This window comes from Stenella coeruleoalba (genome assembly GCF_951394435.1).
Source record: "Stenella coeruleoalba genome assembly, chromosome: 18".
In the NCBI taxonomy this organism is placed as follows: Eukaryota; Metazoa; Chordata; class Mammalia; order Artiodactyla; family Delphinidae; genus Stenella; species Stenella coeruleoalba.
In genome coordinates, this window is record NC_137164.1 from 20,562,242 (window position 1) to 20,585,123 (window position 22,882).

The 22,882-nt window shown below is 34.6% G+C and overlaps 1 protein-coding gene across 1 annotated transcript in view; it reads left to right on the forward strand.

Annotated features, from left to right (window-relative positions):
- The window catches only part of ZC3H13 (zinc finger CCCH-type containing 13), a 93,794-nt gene that overhangs the window by 10,022 nt on the left and 60,890 nt on the right, over positions 1-22,882 (forward strand). Inside the window, exon 6 of the mRNA XM_079903343.1 lies at positions 17,595-17,703. Within this exon, the coding sequence (XP_079759469.1) occupies positions 17,595-17,703 (109 nt within the window). The remainder of the gene's footprint in view (positions 1-17,594; positions 17,704-22,882) is intronic.

The window sequence follows — 22,882 nt, forward strand, 5'->3', positions numbered from 1 at the left end:
AATTTAGTGGTGAAACCAAAAGAGAAGCACAATTTATGATGTAGTTTATTGATTAAAAGAAAACATAGATGTTTGTCAGGAATGGAAATTTCCCAGATCTAATTTTTTTTTAAAAGAAATTTATCGTGCTCTTGTGTGTGCATTTGCAATAAATTTATTGAGATACAGTTCATCCATTTAAAGTGTACACTTGGGCAGCTTTTCACATACTCAGTCATGTATCCATCACCACAGTCTATTTTAGAACAATTTCATCACCCCAGAAAGAATACCCATAACCTTTAGCAGTCATTTCCCTAGCCCCTCAGTTGACCACCAGCCCTGGGCAAACACTATTCCAGTTACTGTCACTGTAAATTTGCCTATTTTGGATATTTATATAAATCGAGTCATACAATATGTGAGTTTTTTGGTCACTAGTTTCTTTCACTTAGCATAGTGTTTTCAAGGTTTGTGAAAGATTAGGGGATGTATCAGTATTTCACTTCTTGTTTTTGCCAAATAATATTCCATTGTATTGAGATATCACATTCTTTTTATCCATTCATCAGTCGATGAATGTTGGGGTTGTTTCCATGATTTGGCTGTTGTGAATAATGCTGCTATGAACATTTGTATACAAGTTTTTGTGTGGCCATATGTTTTTATTTCTCTTGAGTTTATATCTGGGAGTGGGATTGCTCAGTCATGTGGTAACTATGTTTAGCCTTTTGAGGAACTGCTAGGATGTTTTCCAAAGCAGCTGCACCATTTTAAATTCTTTACATCAGTGTGTGAGATTTCCAATACTCCACATCTTTGCCAGAATTTGCTGTTAATCTAATTTTTTGATTATACCTATCGGTAATCTCATTGTAGTTTTGACTTGCATTTCTCTGATTGCTAGTGATGTTGAACATCTTCTTGTGTGCTTATTGGCCATTTGTATATGTTCTTTGGAGAAATGTCTATTCAGATCCTTTGTCCATTTTTAGATTGGGTTGTCTTTTTATTGTTGATTTGTAAGAATTCTTTATGTATTTTGGATCCAAGTCCCTTATACATATGATTTGCAAAAATTTTCTCTATTCTGTGGGTTGTCTTTTCATGTTCTTGATGGTGTCCTTTAAAAAATGTTTTTAAGTTGATGAAATCCAATTTATCTATATTTTTGTTGTGCTTTTGGTGTCACATTTAAGAAACTGTTGTCTAATTCAAGGTCAAAGATTTATGCCTGTGTTTTCTTCAAAGAATCTTAGAGCTTTAGCTCTTACATTTAAATCTTTGATCCATTTTGAGTTAATTTTTATTTATGGTGTGAGGTAAGGGTCCAACCTCATTCTTTTGCATATGGATATCTAGTTGTCTCATTATAGCCTTTTTACGAAAGTTACTGAATTGTATAAGCAGCAACCTCTTTGATAATTTTCGATATATAGAAGCTTTCTTTTGGCTATTTTGATCCTTGAAAAAAAGCTGTGTCACAGTTTTATATTATAGTTTGTAAACATCTTTGGGGACTTAAAGTAATGCAGTCTTAAGTATGTAGCTTTCTAATGTCTGATATGATACGTAAAACCGTTTTAGAAATCTCAAATGGTAGTTCTCAGCTGGCGGTATGTATCAAAATCCTTTTGGAGGAGAAATGGTCTTTTTCAAAATACACACGCAGGTACTTTACCCTTAATCTACTGAATTAGAATTTCTGGGTAGGGGCTGAGCATGTGTATTGCATTTTGAAATAACTTTTTATTTCAGAATAATGAATGGACTCCATGGTTTGCTGGTATATGTTTAACAACCACTCAGAAAAAAAGAAAGCCATACTTTGTAGGATTTACCAATTTCTTTGGTGTAAATACTCCCATCATGGTCAGTTTCAGGCTACTAAAATGGTATCACTGAATACAGAGTTGGGAAGTGTGGGAATACACACACACAATAAATGTAATTAACCACAAGAGTAAAGTGTACTGAAATATTTGGGAAGTGAGTTTTGAATAATTAGTACTGTTGGTTTTAATATTACTTATTTAATTGTTTTTATGATTTAATTTTTAGTTACAGCTTGTGCAGTTCCTAAAAATTTAACAGTTAGCTCTTGTGAGTCAGTGTGAACTGGCTCCAGCATACCACTAGGTAGATTGTACTTAATGTAAAGGGCAGACATCTGGAATTCATATTCTGAACACGTTACTTTAGGAATTATTTAATGCTACTGTCAGTTTCTTTATCTGTAAAATGGAGATGATAGCTATATTATTGTGTTGCTGTGAAGAAAATATGTGTAAAACAAGTATCATGACTGACTCTTCCAATGTGACAGCCTAATAAATGGTATTAGAATAGCTCTTAGCCTTTTTTCTCAAATATAAATTGGTTTTAGGCTCTTAATAGGAGATGAATATCGGCATTGGAGATTGAGGTTTTTAACAGATATCTAAGTGTAAGTAGTTGTTGATTGTAAAGGTTTATATGTTCAGCATATCGTTTTAGTAGACAGCAAAGTTGGTATTTTGTTAAGACATTTAAATCCTGGTTCTTGCTTTCCTTAGATGAGATAGTCCTCAAAGGCACTTAACTTCATGCACACCTAAGGGATAAAGTCTCAAGATTCAAGAGTAGTCAGGTTTTAGGGAATTCACTATCCAAACTTAGAGAAAACTGTTAATAAGTTAGGATAGCAGGTATTAATTATTTTGAGTGCTATATCTGGCACGAAAACAGGTGCTGATCATTTCTGTGGTACATTCCCTATTGTAACATGTGTGACTCTTGATCTTCACATAATGAATTTCTATGGGAAAATCAGATGTAGTTTATGTAGGGGCAAGTATCGCATAGATAACATAGCATGGCTAAGATAGGATGTGTGTGATTTTCTGCAAACTAATCCCACCGTTTCTCTGCTATTGGCCTCAACTCCAATGTGTCTGAGGTTGATAAACCCTGAACTTGTGGAGAGACCAATTCATAAATAGGTAAACTGTAATGCTATAGACTGTGGTAGTATGTCAGAGAGAGAAGAGCAAAGCTCACAATGGAGGGAATAAGTAACTGCCTGGGGAACCAGAGGAAAATGACATTTGCACTGGATATTGAAGGATAGATGGGATGAAGGAGGGAATGGGTGAGAGTCTAGGAAGAGGAAGAAAACCAACACAATAACAATATTTTAAAGGACTTGTGTGTTTGAGAACCTGTGAAGCTGTGCACCTAGAGTGAAAGAATTAACGGCATGTGTATGTGAGATGAGGGCTGAAGAGATCTATCTTGTTTACCAATTCATCTCCAGACCCTGGAACTAGTAAGTTCACTTACTGAATAAATGAAAAGTGATTCTGATGTGCAGCCATTGTTGAGAACTCCTGATGGTCTCAGGTCTGCGCTGTCCAGTGGGGCTGTTGAGCACTTGAAGTGTAGCTAGTCTGAATTGAGATGTGCTGTAAGTATAAAATACATACTGAATTTCAAGGACTTAGTATGAAAAAAAGAAAGTCAAATATCTTGTTAATAATTTTTTATGTTGGTCATATGTTGCATTGGCAATATTTTGGACATGTTGTTTGGTCTAGGTGATCAGAACCATGCTTAACATAATGGAACTGAATTTAACATGGTGAGAGGCTAATTTGAGGTATTGTCAGTAAGATTTGATGACCAAAAGAATGAGTGGAGGGGAGGTGTTAAGCCTAACTACAGGCTTTCCATGCTATTAACTAAGATGGAAAGGCCCCTTTTGTACGCTAGACTCATAGCATCACAGACTACTAACTTTTGGCACTGTTTTCTGTATTTGCACAGACACTAATATGTTATTTTAGAACAGTTATGAAATAATAAACATATTTTTATGGTACTGGATACTTCTCACCAGTCTGTGGAACTTTTCAAATGCAGTCATTGAATTGTGTTTTCTTCTTCTATAACAGAGACTTGTTATTTTACATAATTCGAGCACACAATTAAAATAGCTTTGAAAGCAAAATTAGACCTGTGAATATAGAGTCAGGAGGAACATTCAAGCATTTGTTGATGATTAGGGCATGCATGTGCTATAGGGGATCTCTGTCTCTTAAGAGAAGCTTTGTGGCCACATTCAAGAAAGTATAAAATAATTCATCATTGTGGGAGGATATCTAATAGTTTAGGATTTAGAGGTGCACTGTGAGCATCTCTTGCTCACCTGAAATCTTACCTTAGAGCAGATGGGCAATGGTCTGAGTTTATTTGTATGAATTGATCTTTTAAAACATTTTTTTCTTTTTTAAGTTATAAAATACATTATACATTTACCATTTTAAACATTTTTAAGTGTACAGTTCTGTGGCATTAAGTATATTTACATTGTTATGCAATCTTTACCACCATCCATCTCCGGTATTTTTCATGATCTTTGTTTTTAATGTCTTAATCTTTTTTGTCAATCTGCTTTCTCATATATGAAATTAAAACCATTGGAATAATGTTTCAACTGATCTGTGTAATATATTTTAAAATATTTTTTCTTAATCATTTTAATGACCTTCTCTGGTTCCAATAATAAGTCATTTTCAGAAGTTTTTCTTTTGAGACTTCAGAATGATGTTCCCTTTTCCTTGTCCAGTATTTTTTCAAAGGTCATTTTTATCATTTCCTACCCCACCTCAACCTGATGACTTATCTTCAGAGAATCTATTTAGACTTGATATTTATCCTCACCTCCACTCTGGATCTATTTAAAATGACTGGTATGCAAATTACTTTTTCAGATCTCAGTCTTTAGCTGAATCGTAAGTTGATTATCCAACTTCCAGCCTCTTTCAGATATTTTATAGGCTACCATTGATGTTGACTTTGCACACTACAGTTGATTTTGACCTACCCTTAGTGCTTGGTTCTCTGGTTTTCTGAATTGAGAACTAATTTCTAGCATAAAGCTTTCTGTCTCTGGGAACTGTACCTCCCAGAATGTATACATAATTATTAGCTTTGCTTTGTAGTCCCCTACCCAGTTCTATTCCTGTCCCTCATTTCCCTCCCCACACCACCTAAAAAAATTCCCTTGTTCTTTTTCTACATCTTGATATTTTTGGCTAGATGAGGAAAAAGTTTCACTGATAAGGAAGGAGATAGGACTATATGTGTTATAAAAAGCTGACTCATGCAATGGAGGACTTTAACTTAGAAGGCCTTATTAACAGTTTTATAACTATCCTGAGTAAGTCTCTTGCACCAGTATGTCACAAGTTATAGTGAGAACCAAGTGAGGACGTACATGTGAAAATTCTTTGGAAAGAATAAAACACAGTAAATGTAAAACAGCAAGAGTAGAGAGTCACCAAATTAAAAATTTGAGGATGAGTATAGGATTAAGTAGAACAGAGGAGTGTTGTTTACCCATTTCAAAGGAAAAGGTTTAGAAGAGAAGGGGAAGGGTATAAGTGGAGATACAATATATACTACCTGGTAGGAATTTGATAATGTATATATAGTACATGATTGATTACTGTGATTTTTAAATGTAGATTAAAATGTTCATTTTATATAAAAAATGTCTTTACCCTTGTATGATCTGCAAATACATAATATTTTTTGATAATATTAAAAGGAGTTCCAGTTGCCAAACCTTGGCGTATAACAACCATTTATTTTGTTCATGGATTCTGTCAGGAAATCAGAAAGGGCACAGTAGGCATGGCTTATCTCTTCCTTTATGTCTGGAACCTCAGCTAAAGTATTAGGATGCTGGAGGCAGGAATCATTTGAAGATTTTTTCACTCTCATGTCTGGTTGTTGATGCTGGAAGTCAGCTGGAGGCCTCAGTTTCTATGTGGACCTCTTTGTATGGGTAGCATGGACTTTTTCTCTGATGGCTAGGGGAGAGAGAGAGAGGGAGAGGGCGGGGGAGAGAGAGAGAGAGAGAGAGAGAGAGAGCGAGCTGAGATCTGGTACTAGGTGTGCTTGTTCCTACTGGGGTGCTGTTTTTTTTTAGGCCCTCTCAGCTGACAGAGCAATGAAATAATATGAGTGTATACTAATTGGTGTATATGCATATATCTATAAGTATTACAAGCAACCGTCTTTATCTGTATTGAGCTAAACATGAGTTCTTATTGATGTCTCTTAACTCTAATCCAGTACCACTATTTTTCTTTTTTTTTTTCTTTTCCCTCAAATGTCCCTTCCTTAGCTTGTGGGAGGTCTTTGTATTAGATCCTGAGCTCTGTTTAAAAGTTTACTTTATAGAATGTGTTCATTTTAAGTGTACCATTTGAGTCTTGACAAATGTACACACCTGTATAACCACCACCACAATGAAGATACATAACATTTCCATCACCCAGAACATATCTTCATGTCTTTTTAGAGTCAGTCCCCTCTCAAACCAGGCTCCTGACAACCTCTGATCTGTCACTATAATGGAATCAGATATTATATATTCTTGGGTCTCGGTTCTTTTAGCACAATACTTTTGAAATGCAGCCATGTTGTAGTATGTGTCAACAGTTTGTTTTATTGTGGGTTACTGTTTTATTATATGGATATGTCAAAATTTGTTTATCCATTCCCCAGTTGATGGACATTAGAGTTGTTTTCTGGTTATTATGCCTATTGGCCATATGGTTTTCTGGTTATTTTGGCTATTATGAATAAAGCTGCTATGAACATTTGTGTACAAGTCTTTGTGTGGACATAGTTTTCTGTGGGTAAATACCTAGAGGTGGAACTGCTGAGTCATATGTTATGTGTATGTTATGTGTCTTAGCTTTATAAGAAACTGCCAAGTAGTTTTCCCTAGTGGTTATTCCATTTTACATCCTCAACCCACAGTGTATGAGAGTTTCAGTTGCTCTACATTCTTGCCAACACTTGGCATTGCTCTACTGGGTATATAGTGGTTTTAATTTGCATTTCCTTTTTTTTTTTAATTAATTTATTTTTGGCTGCGTTGGGTCTTTGTTGCTGCGTGCAGGCTTTCTCTAGTTGCGGCGAGCAGGGGCTACTGTTCGTTGCGGTGTGCGGGCTTCTCATTGCGGTGGCTTCTCTTGTTGCTGAGCAGGGCTCTAGACGCAAGGGCTTCAGTAGTTGTGGCGTGCAGGCTCAGTAGTTGTGGCTTATGGGCTCTAGAGCGCAGGCTCAGTAGTGGCTCATGGGCTTAGTTGCTCCATGGCATGTGGGATCTTCCTGGGCAGATTCTTAACCACTGAGCCTCCAGGGAGGTCCCTTAATTTTCATTTCTTGATGATTAGTGATGTTGAGCATCTTTTCATGTGTTTATTGGCCTTTTATAATTTTTTTGTGAAGTGTCTGTTTATGTCTTTTGCTTATAAGTTGGGCTGTTTGTCTTATTACAGAATTGTGGCTCTTATATGTTCTGAATACCACCAGTCATTTGCAGGATATGTGTATTTCCCAGTATGTGACTTGCCTTTTCATTTTCTTTGTGGAGTCTTTTTTTTTTTTTTTTTCTGCACCGTGCAGCATGCGGGATCTTAGTTCCCCGACCAGGGATCGAACCCATGCCCCCTGCAGTGGAAGCACGGAGTCTTAACCACTGGACTGCCAGGGAAGTCCCTGTGGTGTCTTTAAAGATATTCTTTAATTTTGATGAAGTCCAATTATATCCTGCCTGTATTGACACAGCTTCAGTAGTCCTTGATAGTTTCTTTGTTTCTGTTAAGATGTTCCCAGCTCATTGTATATATTTTATATCTATCCTCTACTTGGAGTCAGCCATTTTCCCCTACGTACAGCGCTGGTTCTTTTATTGGGAGATGGTATTTCAGGACCACTACTTGGAAACCACTAGTTTAGTTATTTTTAGGGCTTTTCATTGTATTTCGCCTAGGAAATACATATGTATCTTCTCTTTAAAAACATGCACACAAACATGAGTTCAAATAGTTCAAATTTAGAATTGCAAGACTTTTACCTAATTCTTTGATTTTATAGTTGTATCACTTTTCTCTTATGCTGAAAATTTTAGTCCCTGTTGACATTCATTTGCATTATCTTACATTTAATAGTTCCAGAATAATAATTAACAATCGTATTACTAATAATATGATTACTTCGAACAGTTTAAGATGTCTTGGTAGTTCTTAGGATATATCCCATGAGGGAAATATCTGTGATATATGTTTCTTAGGAAGAGATAGTCAAATTATTGTATTTTTTAAAAATTAATTTTTATTGGAGTGTAGTTGATTTTCAGTGTTGTGTTAGTTTCTGCTGTATAGCATTGTGTTAGTTTCTGCTGTATAGCAAAGTGCAAATTATTGTATTTTAAGTCACTTGAACAGTTGTCTGTGTGGTTAAACCACAAAATTGATGAAGTTGGGTTGATTCATTTGATTTTAGTTTTAGGGATTTTTAAAAATATAATTTTGTTTTCTAAGTATATAAAACATTTTCATGGTTTCAAAGTTATGAGACTGATGCCTACTGGGCTAATGAGGTATCTTATGTTTCAAAGTTAAATCTACAGAACAGGTTACATTCAGGAAAGTCTACCTTTTATCTCTGGATCGCTCTATTTTTTTCCCTATAGGTAACCTAAAAACTAAATTATTGGATTATCCCGCTACTTTAAAATATGTATACACAACTATTTGCAGGTGACATGATACTATATATAGAAAACCCTAAAGACTCCACCAGAAAAACTTTTAGACTAATAAATGAATTCAGTAAAGTTGCAGGCTGTGAGATTAATATACAGAAATCTGTGGCATTTCTATACACTAATAATGATCTATCAGAAAGAGAAATCTATTTACAGCAGCCTCACAAAGAATAAAATACATAGAAATAAATTTAGCCAGGGAGGTGAAAGACCTGTACCCTGAAAACTGTAAGACACTGATGAAAGGGATTGAAGATGACACAAATAAATGGAAAGATATACCGTACTCATGGATTGAAAGACTTAGGATTGTTAAAATATCCATGCTACCCAAAGCAACCTACAGATTTGTTGATTCTTTCAGAATTTCTACATAGACAGTCATGTCATCTCTGAACGCACTTATTTCTTCCTTCTCAATCTGTATACTTTTTATGTCCTTTTCTTGTCTTACTGCATTAGCTAGGACTTCCATTATGATGGTGAAAAGGAATGGTGAGAGAGGACGTCCTTGTTTTGTTCCTGAGGTTAGCAAGAAAGTTTCTCACCATTAATTATGATATTAACTGTAGGTTTTGTATAGATGTTCTTTATCAAGTTGAGGACGTTCTCCTCTGTTTCTAGTTTGTTAAGAATTTTGATCATGAATGAGTGTTGGATTTTGTCAAATACTTTTTCTTTGTCTATTGATATGATCATGTCTTTTTTTTTCTTTTTTAGTCTGTTGATGTGATGAATTACCTGAATTGACTTTTGAATGTTGAACCACCCTTGCATATCTGATATAAATCCCACTTGGTTGTGGTGTATAATTATTTTTATATATTGTGGGATTTCATTTGCTTATATTTTGCTAATGTGTTCAGGAGTTTTGCATCAATGCCCATGAGAGATCTTGGTCCTTTTTTTTTTTCTTGTAGTGTCTTCATCTAGTTTTGGTATTAGATATTTAGGTATTAATGCTGGCCTCAGAATAATTCTGTAAATATTCCCTCTGCTTCTGTCTTCTGGAAAAGACTATAGAGAATTGGTATAAGTTGTTTCTTAAATGTTTGATAGAATTCTTACATGAACCCATGTGGACCTGGTGCTTTATGTTTTGAAAGGTTATTAATTATCGATTCAATTTCTTTAGTAGATATAAGTCTGTTCAGATTGTCTATTCTTGATGTGTGAGTTTTGGCAGATTGTGTCTCTCAAGTAACTAGTCCATTTCATCTAGGTTATCAAATTTGTGGGCATAGCATTATTCATAGTATTCCTTTATTATCCTTTAAATGTCCTTGGAATCTGTAGTGATGTCTCTTCTTTTGTTTCTGATATTGGTAATTTTTGTTTTCTCTCTTTTTTTCTTAGTTAACCTGCGTAGAAGCTTGATCTTTTCAAAGAACTGGCTTTTGGTTTTGTTGGGTTTTCTCTGTTGATTTCCTGTTTTCAGCTTCATTGATTTCTGCTCTAATTTTTGTTATTTTTCTTCAGCTTACTTTAGATTTCAGTTGCTCTTCTTTTTCAAGTTTTCTAAGGTGGAAACTTAGATTATTGATTTTAGAGCTTTCTTCATTTCTACTATATGGATTCAGTACTGTAAAATTTTCTCTAAACACTGCTTTCACTGCAACCCACAAATTTTCATAAATTGTATTTTATTTTCATTTAGTTTGAAATATTTTAAAATTTCTCTTGAGATTTCTTCTTTGACCCATGTGTTAAGTAGAAGTGTGTTGATTAATCTTCATATATTTTGGGATTATCCAGCTATCTTTCCATTATTAATTTCCAGTTTAATTCCATTGTGATCTGAGATTAGACATTATATGATTTTTGTTCTTTTAAAAGTGTGTTTTATGGTCCATAAAATGGTCCAGAATGTTCCGTGTGAGCTTGAGAAGAATGTGTTTTCTACTGTCATCAGATGAAGTAGTCTGTCGATGTGAGTTATATCCAGTAGATTGAAGGTGCTTTTGATTTCAACTGTGTTCTTGCTAATTTTCTCCCTGCTGGATCTGTACATTTCTGATAGAGGGGTGTTAAAGTCTCCAAATGTATTAGTGGATCAGGTATATCTCCTTGCAGTAATATCAGTTTTTACTTCATATATTTTGACACTGTTGTTAGGTGCATATATGCTAAGGATTGTTATGTCTTTTTGAAGAATTGTCCCCTTTATCATGTAATGCCCTTTTGTCCTTGCTAACTTTCCTTATTCTGAAGTCTGCCTGTCTGAAATTAACATATCTACTCCCACTCTCTTTAGCATAGTATATCTTTCTCCGTCCCCTTCCTTTTAATTTATATGTGTCTTTATTTTTATAGTTGGTTTCTCATAGACAACGTATAGCTAGCTGGGTCTTGTTTTTTGATCCACTCTGACAATCTGTGTTTTAATTGGTGTGTTTAGTCTATTGATGTTTAAAGTAATTATTGATACAGTTGTATTAATATCTACTGTAATTGTTACTGTTTTCTATTTGTTATACCATTGTTCTTTGTTCCTATTTTTTGTCTTCCACTGTTTTTGTGCCTTTTATGGTTTGAATTGAGCATTTTATACTATTACATGTTCTCTCCTTTCTTAACATATCAATTATACTTGTTATTTTTACTTTTTTAGTGGTTGCCCTAGAGTTTGCAATTACATTTACAATTAATTCAAGTCTACTTTCAAATAATACTATAGCACTTCACAGGTAGTCCAAGTACCTTATAATAACAAAATATTCCTAATTCTTTGCTCTGGAATATCTTAAGTGGTATCAGGATTTTCTGCTCTTGAAAGGTTTGGTAGAATTCCCATGTGAAACCACCTGAGTCTGGTACTATTTTATGAAGAAGTTCTGTAAGTAATTTATTTTTCCAGTGGAAATTAGTAGACTTTTGACTTTAAGTCAGTTTTGTTAATTTTTTTTCTAGAATATTATGTACTTTGTCTAGGTTTTTAAACTAGTTTGCATAGAGTTGTGCAAAGAAATCACGTTTTTCTGTTTTCTCTGTTCTAATGGCTACTTTCACATTGTCATACAGGATTTTGAATACTTGTGCGTTTTCCCTTCTTTCTTCATTAGCTTAGTCAGTGGTTTATTTGCATCAGCTTTTGGATTTATGTATTAGTTCTTTCTCTTTTCAACACATTTATTTCTCTTTATTAATTCCCTCCTTGGATTATTGTATTCCTTTTCTTTTTTGAATTGGTGGAATATTTATTTATTTATTTTCATATACACACACATATTTAATGCTATAAGCATTTTTCTGATAACTGCTTTAGCTGAATTCCATGGATCTCATATATCATGCTTTCATTGTCATTATTTTTAAGGAATTCTCATCTTTAGGTTTGTATTTCACCTGTGGTCCAATAATTGCTTAATGGCATGTTTAAAATTTTTCAGATTGAAGAGCCTTTTGTTTGTTTTATATGTGTATTCTTTTGATTTTTTAAAAAATAACTTCTATATTATTGCTTTTTGTATTTCTTTTTCTCAGATTTGATAAGATTTTCTTTGTGGCCTAAGATATGGTCCGTTTTTCTGAATTTTCTGTATATGCTTAAAAAGAAGGTATATTTTCTGTTTTTTGGCTTTCAGGTTCTAAAGTATATCTGAAACATCTGTTGTTTTGATCTGTAGTTTTCATATCTTTGTCTACTTGATCTATCTTGGTTTGAGAATGTCTTTTAAAGTATCTTGTTAGTAGTATGCTTCTGTCTAGTTCACTCCCCATCTCCTGTAGCTGTGCTCTTCATTGCTGTATAAATCGGTACGTAGATACAGAAATATTAATAATTGTTCTCTCTTCATTGTAATTTTTAAAATATGGTGCTTGGAGATGACCTGATTTTTGTTATCTGTTGACTGTTTTTTGAAGTTTATAATCTTATTTGTTTTTTTGTGACTCTGCTTATTCTGAGATGAGCTAGTATAATTTTTGTGACCACCTCATAAAAGAAAATCTCTGATAACCCTATTAGGGGATTTTTCTTCAGTATAGTATAAACAAAATAAACTACAGTTTCCTTAGTGTAGATCTAAGTTTCTTTACCATCTGTGTTTCTGTAGTGTTGAAAGGATCTGAAATTGCACATCTGTGAATCATTTTAAAATTTCAAAATGTCAGTTATATCTGTCCTAAAAGCTATATACTGAGCTCAGTTGTTGGGCTAATATTCAGACCAAAAAGCCACAATAAGCATTGTTCATTATTTAAAAGTTTTTAGCCTTAATCAGAAGTGTCCAGTTGAAAAGTTTTGTAAACATTAAGGTGAGAACCATAATCTTTTAAAAATTAATAATAGCTTTTTGAATTGTTAATAGCTTTGATATAATATGTGATAGTAAATGACAGAAGAAAACTTTGGATTAACATTAACTTTAACTCGAGCTGCTGAGAGAAGGGTTTGACGTGCTTTCTCAAGAATGTAAACAGCAGCAAAACAAAGACAGAATTGAAACCAAGGATTGAGCAGCAAGTGTGAAAGCCGGTAGTGACTTTAAGACTTTTACAGGTATTAGAGCTAGTCAGACACTAAGCCTTGGGCCCATCTGTGAAGAGAGAACTGGTGACTTGGAAGATGGAGTTGAAGAGTTTATCCAGAATGCAGCACATAAAAACGTTATAGAAAACATTGAAGAGGTTCACAAATGTGGAGGAAAAACTTAGAAAACCTAATGTACATCTAATTGGAATCCCAGGAAAAAAATAGAAAATGGGAAAGGCAATATTGAAAGAAATAGTGGCTGAGAATTTTCCATTATTGATGAGATCTAAGCCTGCAGAAAGCACAATACATATCAAGTAGATATTATATCATAACTGCAAAACATGAGAGGCATAGAGAGAATATTGGAAAACCCAGAGATAAAAGTCAGATCTTTCTACAAAGGAATGATAGACTGATACCATCAGTAACAATAATGGAAGCCAAAATACAGTGGAATGCTATTTTCAAAGCTGAAGTGAATGTATGAACCCATAGTTATGAGCCCAGCAAAACTGCTTTTCAAGAATGAGGAAATAATAAGCTTTCTGGTAAAATTGAGAGTGTTGACTACCAGGAGACCTTCATTACTCAGAGAATGTCTAAAAGGATATACATCAGGATGATGGAAAATGACCTTAGAAGGAAGGTCCAAAATGCAACAGTAAAGGTGAACAGAGAAAACGTTTACTAGGTCGGAAAGTGTCTTTTTTTAATGGCCTATTGCAGTTGTCAGAAGTGTGGCATTGTACTCTGAGGAGGTGAAGTGTAGTACCAAAGGTATAGTATGTTACTTTGAACTCCCCAGAATCCATTCAGTTGTTTTCATTTTGAAGCTGCATTTTGGTTTGGGGAGTTGACCCCAGATTCACTGCTAGACACTCATTAGTCTAGTCTAGTCATAATAATCCCATTCTCTTTGCTAATTCTGTTGATTCAGGAACCAGGCCTAATTCATTTAGCCTGTGGCTACTATCTTGCCATCAGTTATTGATTCAGATGTGGCCATGTGACTGAAGTTGGCCTACTCAGACTGAAAGAAAAAATTCTTATTTTGTGATTGGAGAGAGGCACACACTGGGTGAACCTAGATTGCTTGTCATCGTGGTAAAAGAAATATGCCTTAATGTGAAGTCAACAGTAGGAATAGCAGAGCTGTAAGAAAGGAAAAAAACAACAAGAAAATTTGGTCTCCAGTGATTTCACTGTGTTACTACATCATCCAGCCCTGAAGTTTACCCTGTTTCTAGACTTCATTTTATGTGAGATTGTAATTTAAATTTATATAGCTTATAAGATTATAGTTTCTTATTTAAATTCTACCCCAAACTCCCCACCCCCCCGCAAAACAAGTTCATTAATGCAAGAATAATTTCAGTTCTATACTAGGAGAGGTGGAAGCTATATGCTCTATGCTGCTCTGGCAGGACTAGGTTAATTTTAGTTATCACATTTTATTGAAGCAACATTGGCAAATTAGTGTGCCCAGAGAAGATGACAGAGCAGTGAGGGGTATGAAAATTGTGAAATATTTATGTATGATCAGTGTGTAGAGTATCTTTGGCCTGATATAAGAAGATATTGAAGAGATTTAGTGACTGTTGAAATATTTAAATAGCTATCGTGGAAGAATTATTAGATTTGTTTTGCACGATTCTAGAGGTCAGAACTAGTTCCAATCAATAGAAATTCTGAAGAGGTATAAAAGAGTTGTGATCAGTATAAGAAATAATTTTCTAATATTTAGAACTTTCTGAAAATGGGAGCAAAGAATGCAACATTGGAGAGCTATCAGTGGAGACCTTGGGAGTAAATCTTTTTTTCTGTGAAATTATTCTATTAGAGGACTTCTATAACTGTACAATATTTAGGAAAAACATTTCAGCATGGGGTAGGAAATTGAATTATATTACTTCAAAGACCCCTAACATTTTATTATTATGGTTGCTAATCCAGTTAATATTGGTTTTCAATTCTTTTTGCTTCAACACTTCTTTTTAGATCGTATTCTTGGTAATGCCTCCTTACTATCTAAAAATAAAATTTATAATAAATATAATCTGTCCATACATATAATGTTTAAGAAATAAATGTGAATGTAATATAAAGTAGAAATAAAGTGAAAGTAAAGTTCACAATTATTTATTGCATTGCTGAAATGTAAGAGACATTTAAAACCAAACATTTTTCCTAAGTTAGGCATAGACTTATTTGGCAGCAAAACCTGATTTTAATTGATATGAAGCTTATTATACAGTCTTTACCCAGTTGGTGAATTCATATGTTTTGCTGCAAAAATATCAGTATATTTGATTATAGGTTGCTGCTCCAGACCCTACTGGCATTGTTACTTAATATATTTTGAAATCCAAATAATTCTGAATTCATAAAATATCCCATGGGTACTGGCTAAAATATTGTGGTTCTTTAACAAGTACTTGAACATGTACATGTTCCAGAATGATTAATTTAGAATACATAAGAATCATATGGTTGTACCTCTAATTAATATGTTTGCATATAAGAGCGGTAAGATGATAGTCCATTCTATTCAAGAAATTACAGGAAGGTGAAAGAGCAGACCATGCTCTACTACATGGGACAAGTAATACCAGACCCTTTATATTTGAATATGATCAGAGAAAGAGGGAAATAATTTTATTTTACAAGGAATAACATGCCTAAACAAGTTATACACTACTGAAGTGGAAAAATGAGGAAATACAACATTTTAAAAAATGATCTAAGCCTTAGGTGTTATCAAAATGATTTCCTCTATTATGATTTGAGGTGAGATAGTGACAAAGTATTAGGAAAAAACTTACCTCCTAACTTGAAATTCCACCACATATTGAAGCCTGCATTCAATCTCTAGTACTTAATAATAGAAGTTATATGTGATCTCTGGGGGCAGTATTAGAGTCATATTGGAAAACAATAGGTAATACAAAAATTATATAATTTCAATATGTAGGGTAAATATTATGAAATACATAAATTATTAATGAAATTTATTGAGATTATTATATCTGTTTCTAAATCTGTTAAAAATATTCTGTTACAAACTTGCAGATTATTTTGTTTTCCAGTACCAGAATTACTGCTCTGAAACCCTTTTCAACTACATTTGTAGTTGGTATTACAACTACATATAGACAAATGTAGTCTGATACCTTATAGACAGAAAAACCCAGAATATATTATTCAGTAATTTGAAGATAACTTTCTATGAAAATTTTTTGATATAGCACATACTAATGTATATTTATAGTGGGTGTAATCTACAGAACATTCAAAAGTTACCTGGGATATAGAATAGCTCTTCATAGATACTCCACAAAATGTGTTTTAAGAATAAAAATAGATTGTGTTCCTTTTTCTCCTTTGTCTTATGTACAAATAGGAGTGCATTTCTTTTTTCTTTCTCTTTTTTTGACCTTTTACCGTTTTGTCATGGCTGATACAATTATATAATCTTTTAATGATATTTGTCAGCCTCTGTTGTCGTACCAGCAACTATATATGTCGTTTAGCAGTAATACTTACAACATGACTTCATACCTAAATAAGTAAAATTTAGGAGCAGTTATATGCTAGAGCTCTTTAAAAAGAAGACAAAGAGAAATTAATTTGTGTTTTAAGCAGCCAAATTTTATGTCTGGTAATGCCCAGAAAGAACTCTCAGCACTTAATGTCCTTGTGTGTTAGTGTCTTTCATAGTCAGGATTTAGTGTTAATAAAAGTGAGACATGGTGGGGGGAAGATAACAATTCCATGACACTGGTTATTTTCTTACCACCTAGTAAAATGTGGTTTAGAGTCTTCATCTTATGTAACAGGATATTTAATTAAATTTTACGAGCTGAATCACTGTTGTCCTGCTTTGTCTATAGGCTACTGTTATACCTGGAATAAAATGTAAAACTTTTTGGTTTTTAGCTGAAATGTAAAGGTAACTTTTCTAACTATTTTAGTTACCATTTTGGTTTCATCAAAACAGGGAAAATCTCCCCTTTTAAAGCATTTATAAAATTATTAGATGAGTTTGGATTTATCTTTAGCTGTAGGTAAATGCTTTTACGTTAGTATATGACAAGTCTTAGATCAGCAATTATATTTGAGAATCTACTGTGAACGGTGTAACCTTTTTAAGTCATTTTAAAATAGTCACTTACAATTCCTCCAGTTGTACTTTATCCGTTTTAAACTTTACCCCTGTAATTTTCACGTAGAAACTGAGTATGTAGTATACTACCAAATGCTTATTATTCAATTTTCGTTGTATCTTTTAAAATCTTAGTTACTTCAAACATTTACCAAGTTGCCGTTCTTTAGTAAAACAGATAATAGTACAGTCTTTTCATCGTGATACTCTAGAACGTGTTACTTCCTCTACTTACTGGATGCGTGATTATTTGCAAGACTGATTCTCTAATAAAACAAAGATGAAGTTAGAAATATTCTGTATTATAGTAACTACCTCATGTAGTTTTTATAAATATAATAACCCATGTGTATGTATGTACTTTTTAGAAAGAATCTTCAAGAGGGAGACATAGGGAAAAGGAAGACATAAAAATCACTAAGGAGAGAACTCCAGAAAGTGAAGAAGAAAATGTAGAATGGGAAACTAATAGAGACGGTGAGTTTCAAAAAATCTTTGTTTATATAGTCAATTTATTGATTATTCACTTTGTAGACTTCCTGTGGGCTTCAAAACACTTTCCAGCTATAGTTTCAGAATTGTCTAATTGACTTGTGTCTATCTTACTGAGCTATAAGGCAGAAAATGGCATATAGTAGCAGAACAAAAGCAAAGAAAGCTATTCTCCCTAGAACTTACTGTACAGCATCACAGTCCTTTGGAATTTTATTACATTTGTAAATTTTTAAGTTCCTCAGTACCAAGATTTAAAAGAATCTAAATTTATGTTTATTGTTTTGCATAAAATATTAAAAGTGAGATTCTTAAACCTTAAAGACATAGGAAAATTATTTCTAAAACATTGTTGGATTTCATCTTTCAAGAAATTGAAATCAGATGATAATTGAGACCTGGAATTTGTTCGTAAGAAATTAGCAAAATTATTTTTGAGTCATTGTCTTTAACAAGTAAGCATTTACTTTCCACACCATGAATGTTCTCTCTTCTCTACTTCTGTGATCTGGTATGTGAGCACTGTAGCCTCACACTACCAAATACAGAGAAGGGGAACTCACATTTGTTGAATGTGTTGGGTGTACTGGGCATTTTAATATAACATATAATTACCTCATTAAATCAGTAGCTTTGTTACTCTACTTATAGATGACAAAACTAAAGAGTTTAAGGATGTAAGCAGCTTCCTCATCAGATAGCTGAAAACTGAAACCAGGGGCTAGAAAATTATAGCTGTGGGCCTGCCACCAGTTTTTGCAATAAAGTTTTATTGGAGAACAGCCATGTCTGTTGGTTACATATTTTCTGTGGCTGCTTTTGAGCTACAATAGATGAATTGAGTACCATGACAGCCAAGAGCCTGCAAGCCTAAAATGTTTACTACTATATTTAAGAACTATCTCTGAAAACTTACTAATACTTGAAAAGTACCTTAAATGGCTGTCCAGTAATTTGAACATCAGTACTTTTTAAGGAAATCCATTCCATCTTTATACAGTATTGTCTGTTAAAACATTGCTTCTAAGAACAAGTAGGAAACTTCTCTATGATTACTTCATGGGACTTCATAAATAAATCTAATACCTCCTACAAAATAGCAGTAAATAAAATATTACAAGCCTTAACTGTTCAAGGATGAATGGCTAACTTTTCCTAAATTCTAAGGGATTAACTCTTAACACACTCAACTTTTTTTTTTCATCTTAATTATTTTTTATAAAATACATTCCAAAATATATTGGCTGCTTATTTTTCAAAATAGAAACTTCTATTCCCATTACAATAATGCATGCTAATTGTTGAACATTTTAAAGGTTCAGAAAAGCCTAAGTTAGTTTGCTCCTTTTCTTTATAGTAGCTCTTTCAAACCCTCTCCTTAAATCTCAAACCTTCCAGCCCCGCCTCTCACTGTTGTGGTCTCTCCCGTTGTGGAGCACAGGCTCCGGACGCGCAGGCTCAGCGGCCACGGCTCACGGGCCCAGCCGCTCCGCGAGCATGTGGGATCTTCCCAGACCGGGGCACGAACCCATGTCCCCTGCATTGGCAGGCGGACTCTCAACCACTGCGCCACCAGGGAAGTCTTCTTTATCCACAAACTCTTTTCAACTTCCTGCCACCACACCTATAAACTAGTCTTTCATTCACATCTAAACTTTTTCACTTCCCTCTTTTTCTTTACAAGGGGCCTCCCTCCTGCTGCATAAAGTTATATTCCCCTGATTTCCTCCCACCTCTGCAGTCTTGTTCATTTATTTTGCCTTGTCTTTTACAGCTTTAACATCCATCTTGGCACATTTTCTCTTTTCCCCATATTATTTGGAGCCATCACCCTGCTTATTCCCACTTTACAACCAAATTCTACTTTTTCCCCTCATATTTATTCAGTCTTCTGACGCTTGTCTTCACTAAAACTGTTCTTTAAGGTCACAATAACCTCCTCTTTGCTGAATAAAAGGAGACATACTTGTCTCCTTCTTCTATAACCTTTCTGCAGCATGTGACACATCCCAGAGGCTCTGTCTTCTTGAAACACTTTCCCCTTGGCTTCCATCTATCGTTTGTCAGGTTTTCTGTTCTCCTGTTGAAGCCCTTTGGTCTTACATAGAGGCTCCTTGTATGCTGTCTATCCCTTAAATGTTGATTCCCAAGGCTTCGCTCAGACTATCATCTTTAAAAAACGAAAGTGATTTTACTACAAGAGGCTTTTATATGTGAAATTCTTTTAAAAGGTGAGTAAATGTCTCTTATAGTAGTTTTACATACAGAATACATTGCTGTTTCTTACTCTTTCTCTTGAGGTTCTGATTGTTGTGTATCTCTGTGGTTTTTCTGTTTTAAGGAATATTGAAGCATGGAGTTAGACTGAGCTCATTTAATATATTTACCTTCTGCATTTTCAGTCTAAAGTGAATAGCAATTTTAGCTAGACTCAGAAGAAGTCGATCTGTATGAGTAATTGTCAAACTTTTAGGTCTCAGGACACTTTTCACTCTTTTTATAGACCCCAAAGAACTTTTGTTTTGTGGATTATCTGTTTCAGTAGTCTCCATATTAGAAATTGGTTCTGAGAACATTTTAAAATATTTATTAATTTATTTAACAATGACAGCAGTAAACCTAACATATACTTTTATGGAAAATAGCTATGCTTTGCAAAGCAAAAATAGAAATTGGAGGAGGTGGCAGTGTTTTACATGTTTTTGCACATTTTGGGGTTTTTTTTTTGCTACACCGTTAGGCTTGTGGGATCAGTTCCCCAACCAGGGATTAAACCTGGGCCACAGCAGGAACGCGCCGAATCCTAACCACAAGACCACCAGGAAACTCCCTGAAAATCTTTTTAACTTCTTAAAGTGAACTCTTAACTGGCTTAATGAAAGACCTCTAGATTTTCATATCTGCTTCTGCATTCAATCTGTTACTGATATCACATATCATGTGACTTCTGGAAAACTCCACTATATACTCAAGAGAGAGTGAGTAAACCAGGCAAATAACGTAGTATTATAGAAATAATTTTGATCTTCTGGAACTCTAGAAATTGTCTTGGGAATCCTTAGGAGTCCTCAGACTACTCTTTGAGAACCACTTGTCTCTAGAAGCAGCTTCTAAAATTTTTAGTTGTTTCCCCTTTACCAAGACTTCTTTTTTTCTCATTTTCCATTTTTCTCTCCAGATGAAATCATGCCCCCAGGGCATCATTAACATCTATGTATTAATGACTCCAATATCTGGAGCTCTTAATTGAGGCATCTACCAACTGGATACCTCCATCTGAGTCCCATATCTTAAGGGCACCACTTTCCTACTGGTTTCCCAAAAGCCTGAGAGTCATTGTTTCGTTGTTTTTTTTTTAATTATCTACTTTATACATATTAGTGTGTATATGTCAATCCCAGTCTCCCAATTCATCCCATCCCCACTTTCCCCCCTTGGTGTCCATACGTTTGTCTCTACATCTGTGTCTCTATTTCTTCTTGCAAACCGGTTCATCTGTACCATTTTTCTAGATCCCACATATAAGCGTTAATATATTTTTTTAATATTTGTTTTTCTCTTTCTGACTTACTTCACTCTGTATGACAGTCTCTAGGTCCATCCACATCCCTACAAATGACCAGTTTCATTCCTTTTTATGGCTGAGTAATATTCCATTGTATATATGTTTATCCATTCATCTATCGATGGGCATTTAGGTTGCTTCCATGACCTGGCTATTGTAAATAGTGCTGCAGTGAACACTGGGGTGCATGTGTCTTTTTGAATTATGGTTTATCCATTCATCTGTCTCGTTTATCCATTCATCTGATGATGGTCATTTAGGTTGCTTCCATGACCTGGCTATTGTAAATAGTGCTGCAGTGAACACTGGGGTGCATGTGTCTTTTTGAATTATGGTTTTCTCTGGGTATATGCCCAGTAGCTGGATCATATGGTAATTCTATTTTTAGTTTTTTAAGGAAGCTCCATATGTTCTCCATAGTGGCTGTATCAATTTATATTCCCACCAGCAGTGCAAGAGAGTTCCCTTTTCTGAGAGTCATTGTTGATACTACTTTTTCCCCTCAACCCAGACATTTATGGAATTCTGAACATTTCTATCTACTGAATGTCTTTCAGAACCATCTGTTTCTCTAAATTACTACTAATATTCTAGTTCTTAAGATATTTGTTGCCTATAAATATATTTTATTAAATAACCTTCTAACCTCATGCCTTGAGATTAGCCTTGTCTCCTAAATCATTCTTCACTTAAAGGCAGAATACGCTTCACAAAAATTTTTTTTACTGAAGTATAATAATATGTTCAGAAGAGTGCATGATTCATGTGTACCACTTACTGAATTTTCATGAACAGAACAGCCTTGTATAACCACCACCCATAAATAAATAGAAAATTATTAGTATCCCATAAGCCCCCTTGTACTCCCTTTCCAGTTACTGCCTCCCAGCCCCCATCTCCCAAAGATAACTGCTGTCCTGATTTTCTGCCACCATGGATTAATTTTGTCTGTTTTTGAGCTCTATATAAATAGAACCTATAGCATGTACTCTTTTTGTGCTTAGCTTCTTTTTATTTTTTAATAAATTTATTTATTTAATTTTTGGCTGCGTTGGATCTCTGTTGCAGTGCGCGGGCTTTCTCTAGTTGCGGCGAGCGGGGACTACTTTGCGGCGCGCAGGCTTCTCATCGCGGTGGTTTCTCTTGTTGCGGAGCACAGGCTCCAGGCGCGTGGGCTTCAGCAGTTGTGGCTCGTGGGCTCTAGAGCACAGGCTCAGTAGTTGTGGCGCACGGGCGTAGTTGCTCTGCTGCATGTGGGATCTTCCCGGACCAGGGCTCGAACCCGTGTCCCCTGCATTGCCAAGTGGATTCTTAACCACTGCACCACCAGGGAAGTCCCTGCTTAGCTTCTTTTGCTTACAGTATGTCTGTGAGATTATTGCGTATGGTTATAGTTCATTAATTCTTACTGGTATATAGTATTTCACTGAATGTACCATAATTTATTCATTCTGTGGATAAACATTTGAGTAATTTCTAGTTTGGGGTTGTTATGAATAAGTTGCTATTACTATTCCTAATCAAATCTTTGGTAAACATGTACCCATTTCCCTTGAGTTTATGCTTGGGAGTAGGATTGCTGGGCCATGGAGTTTTCAT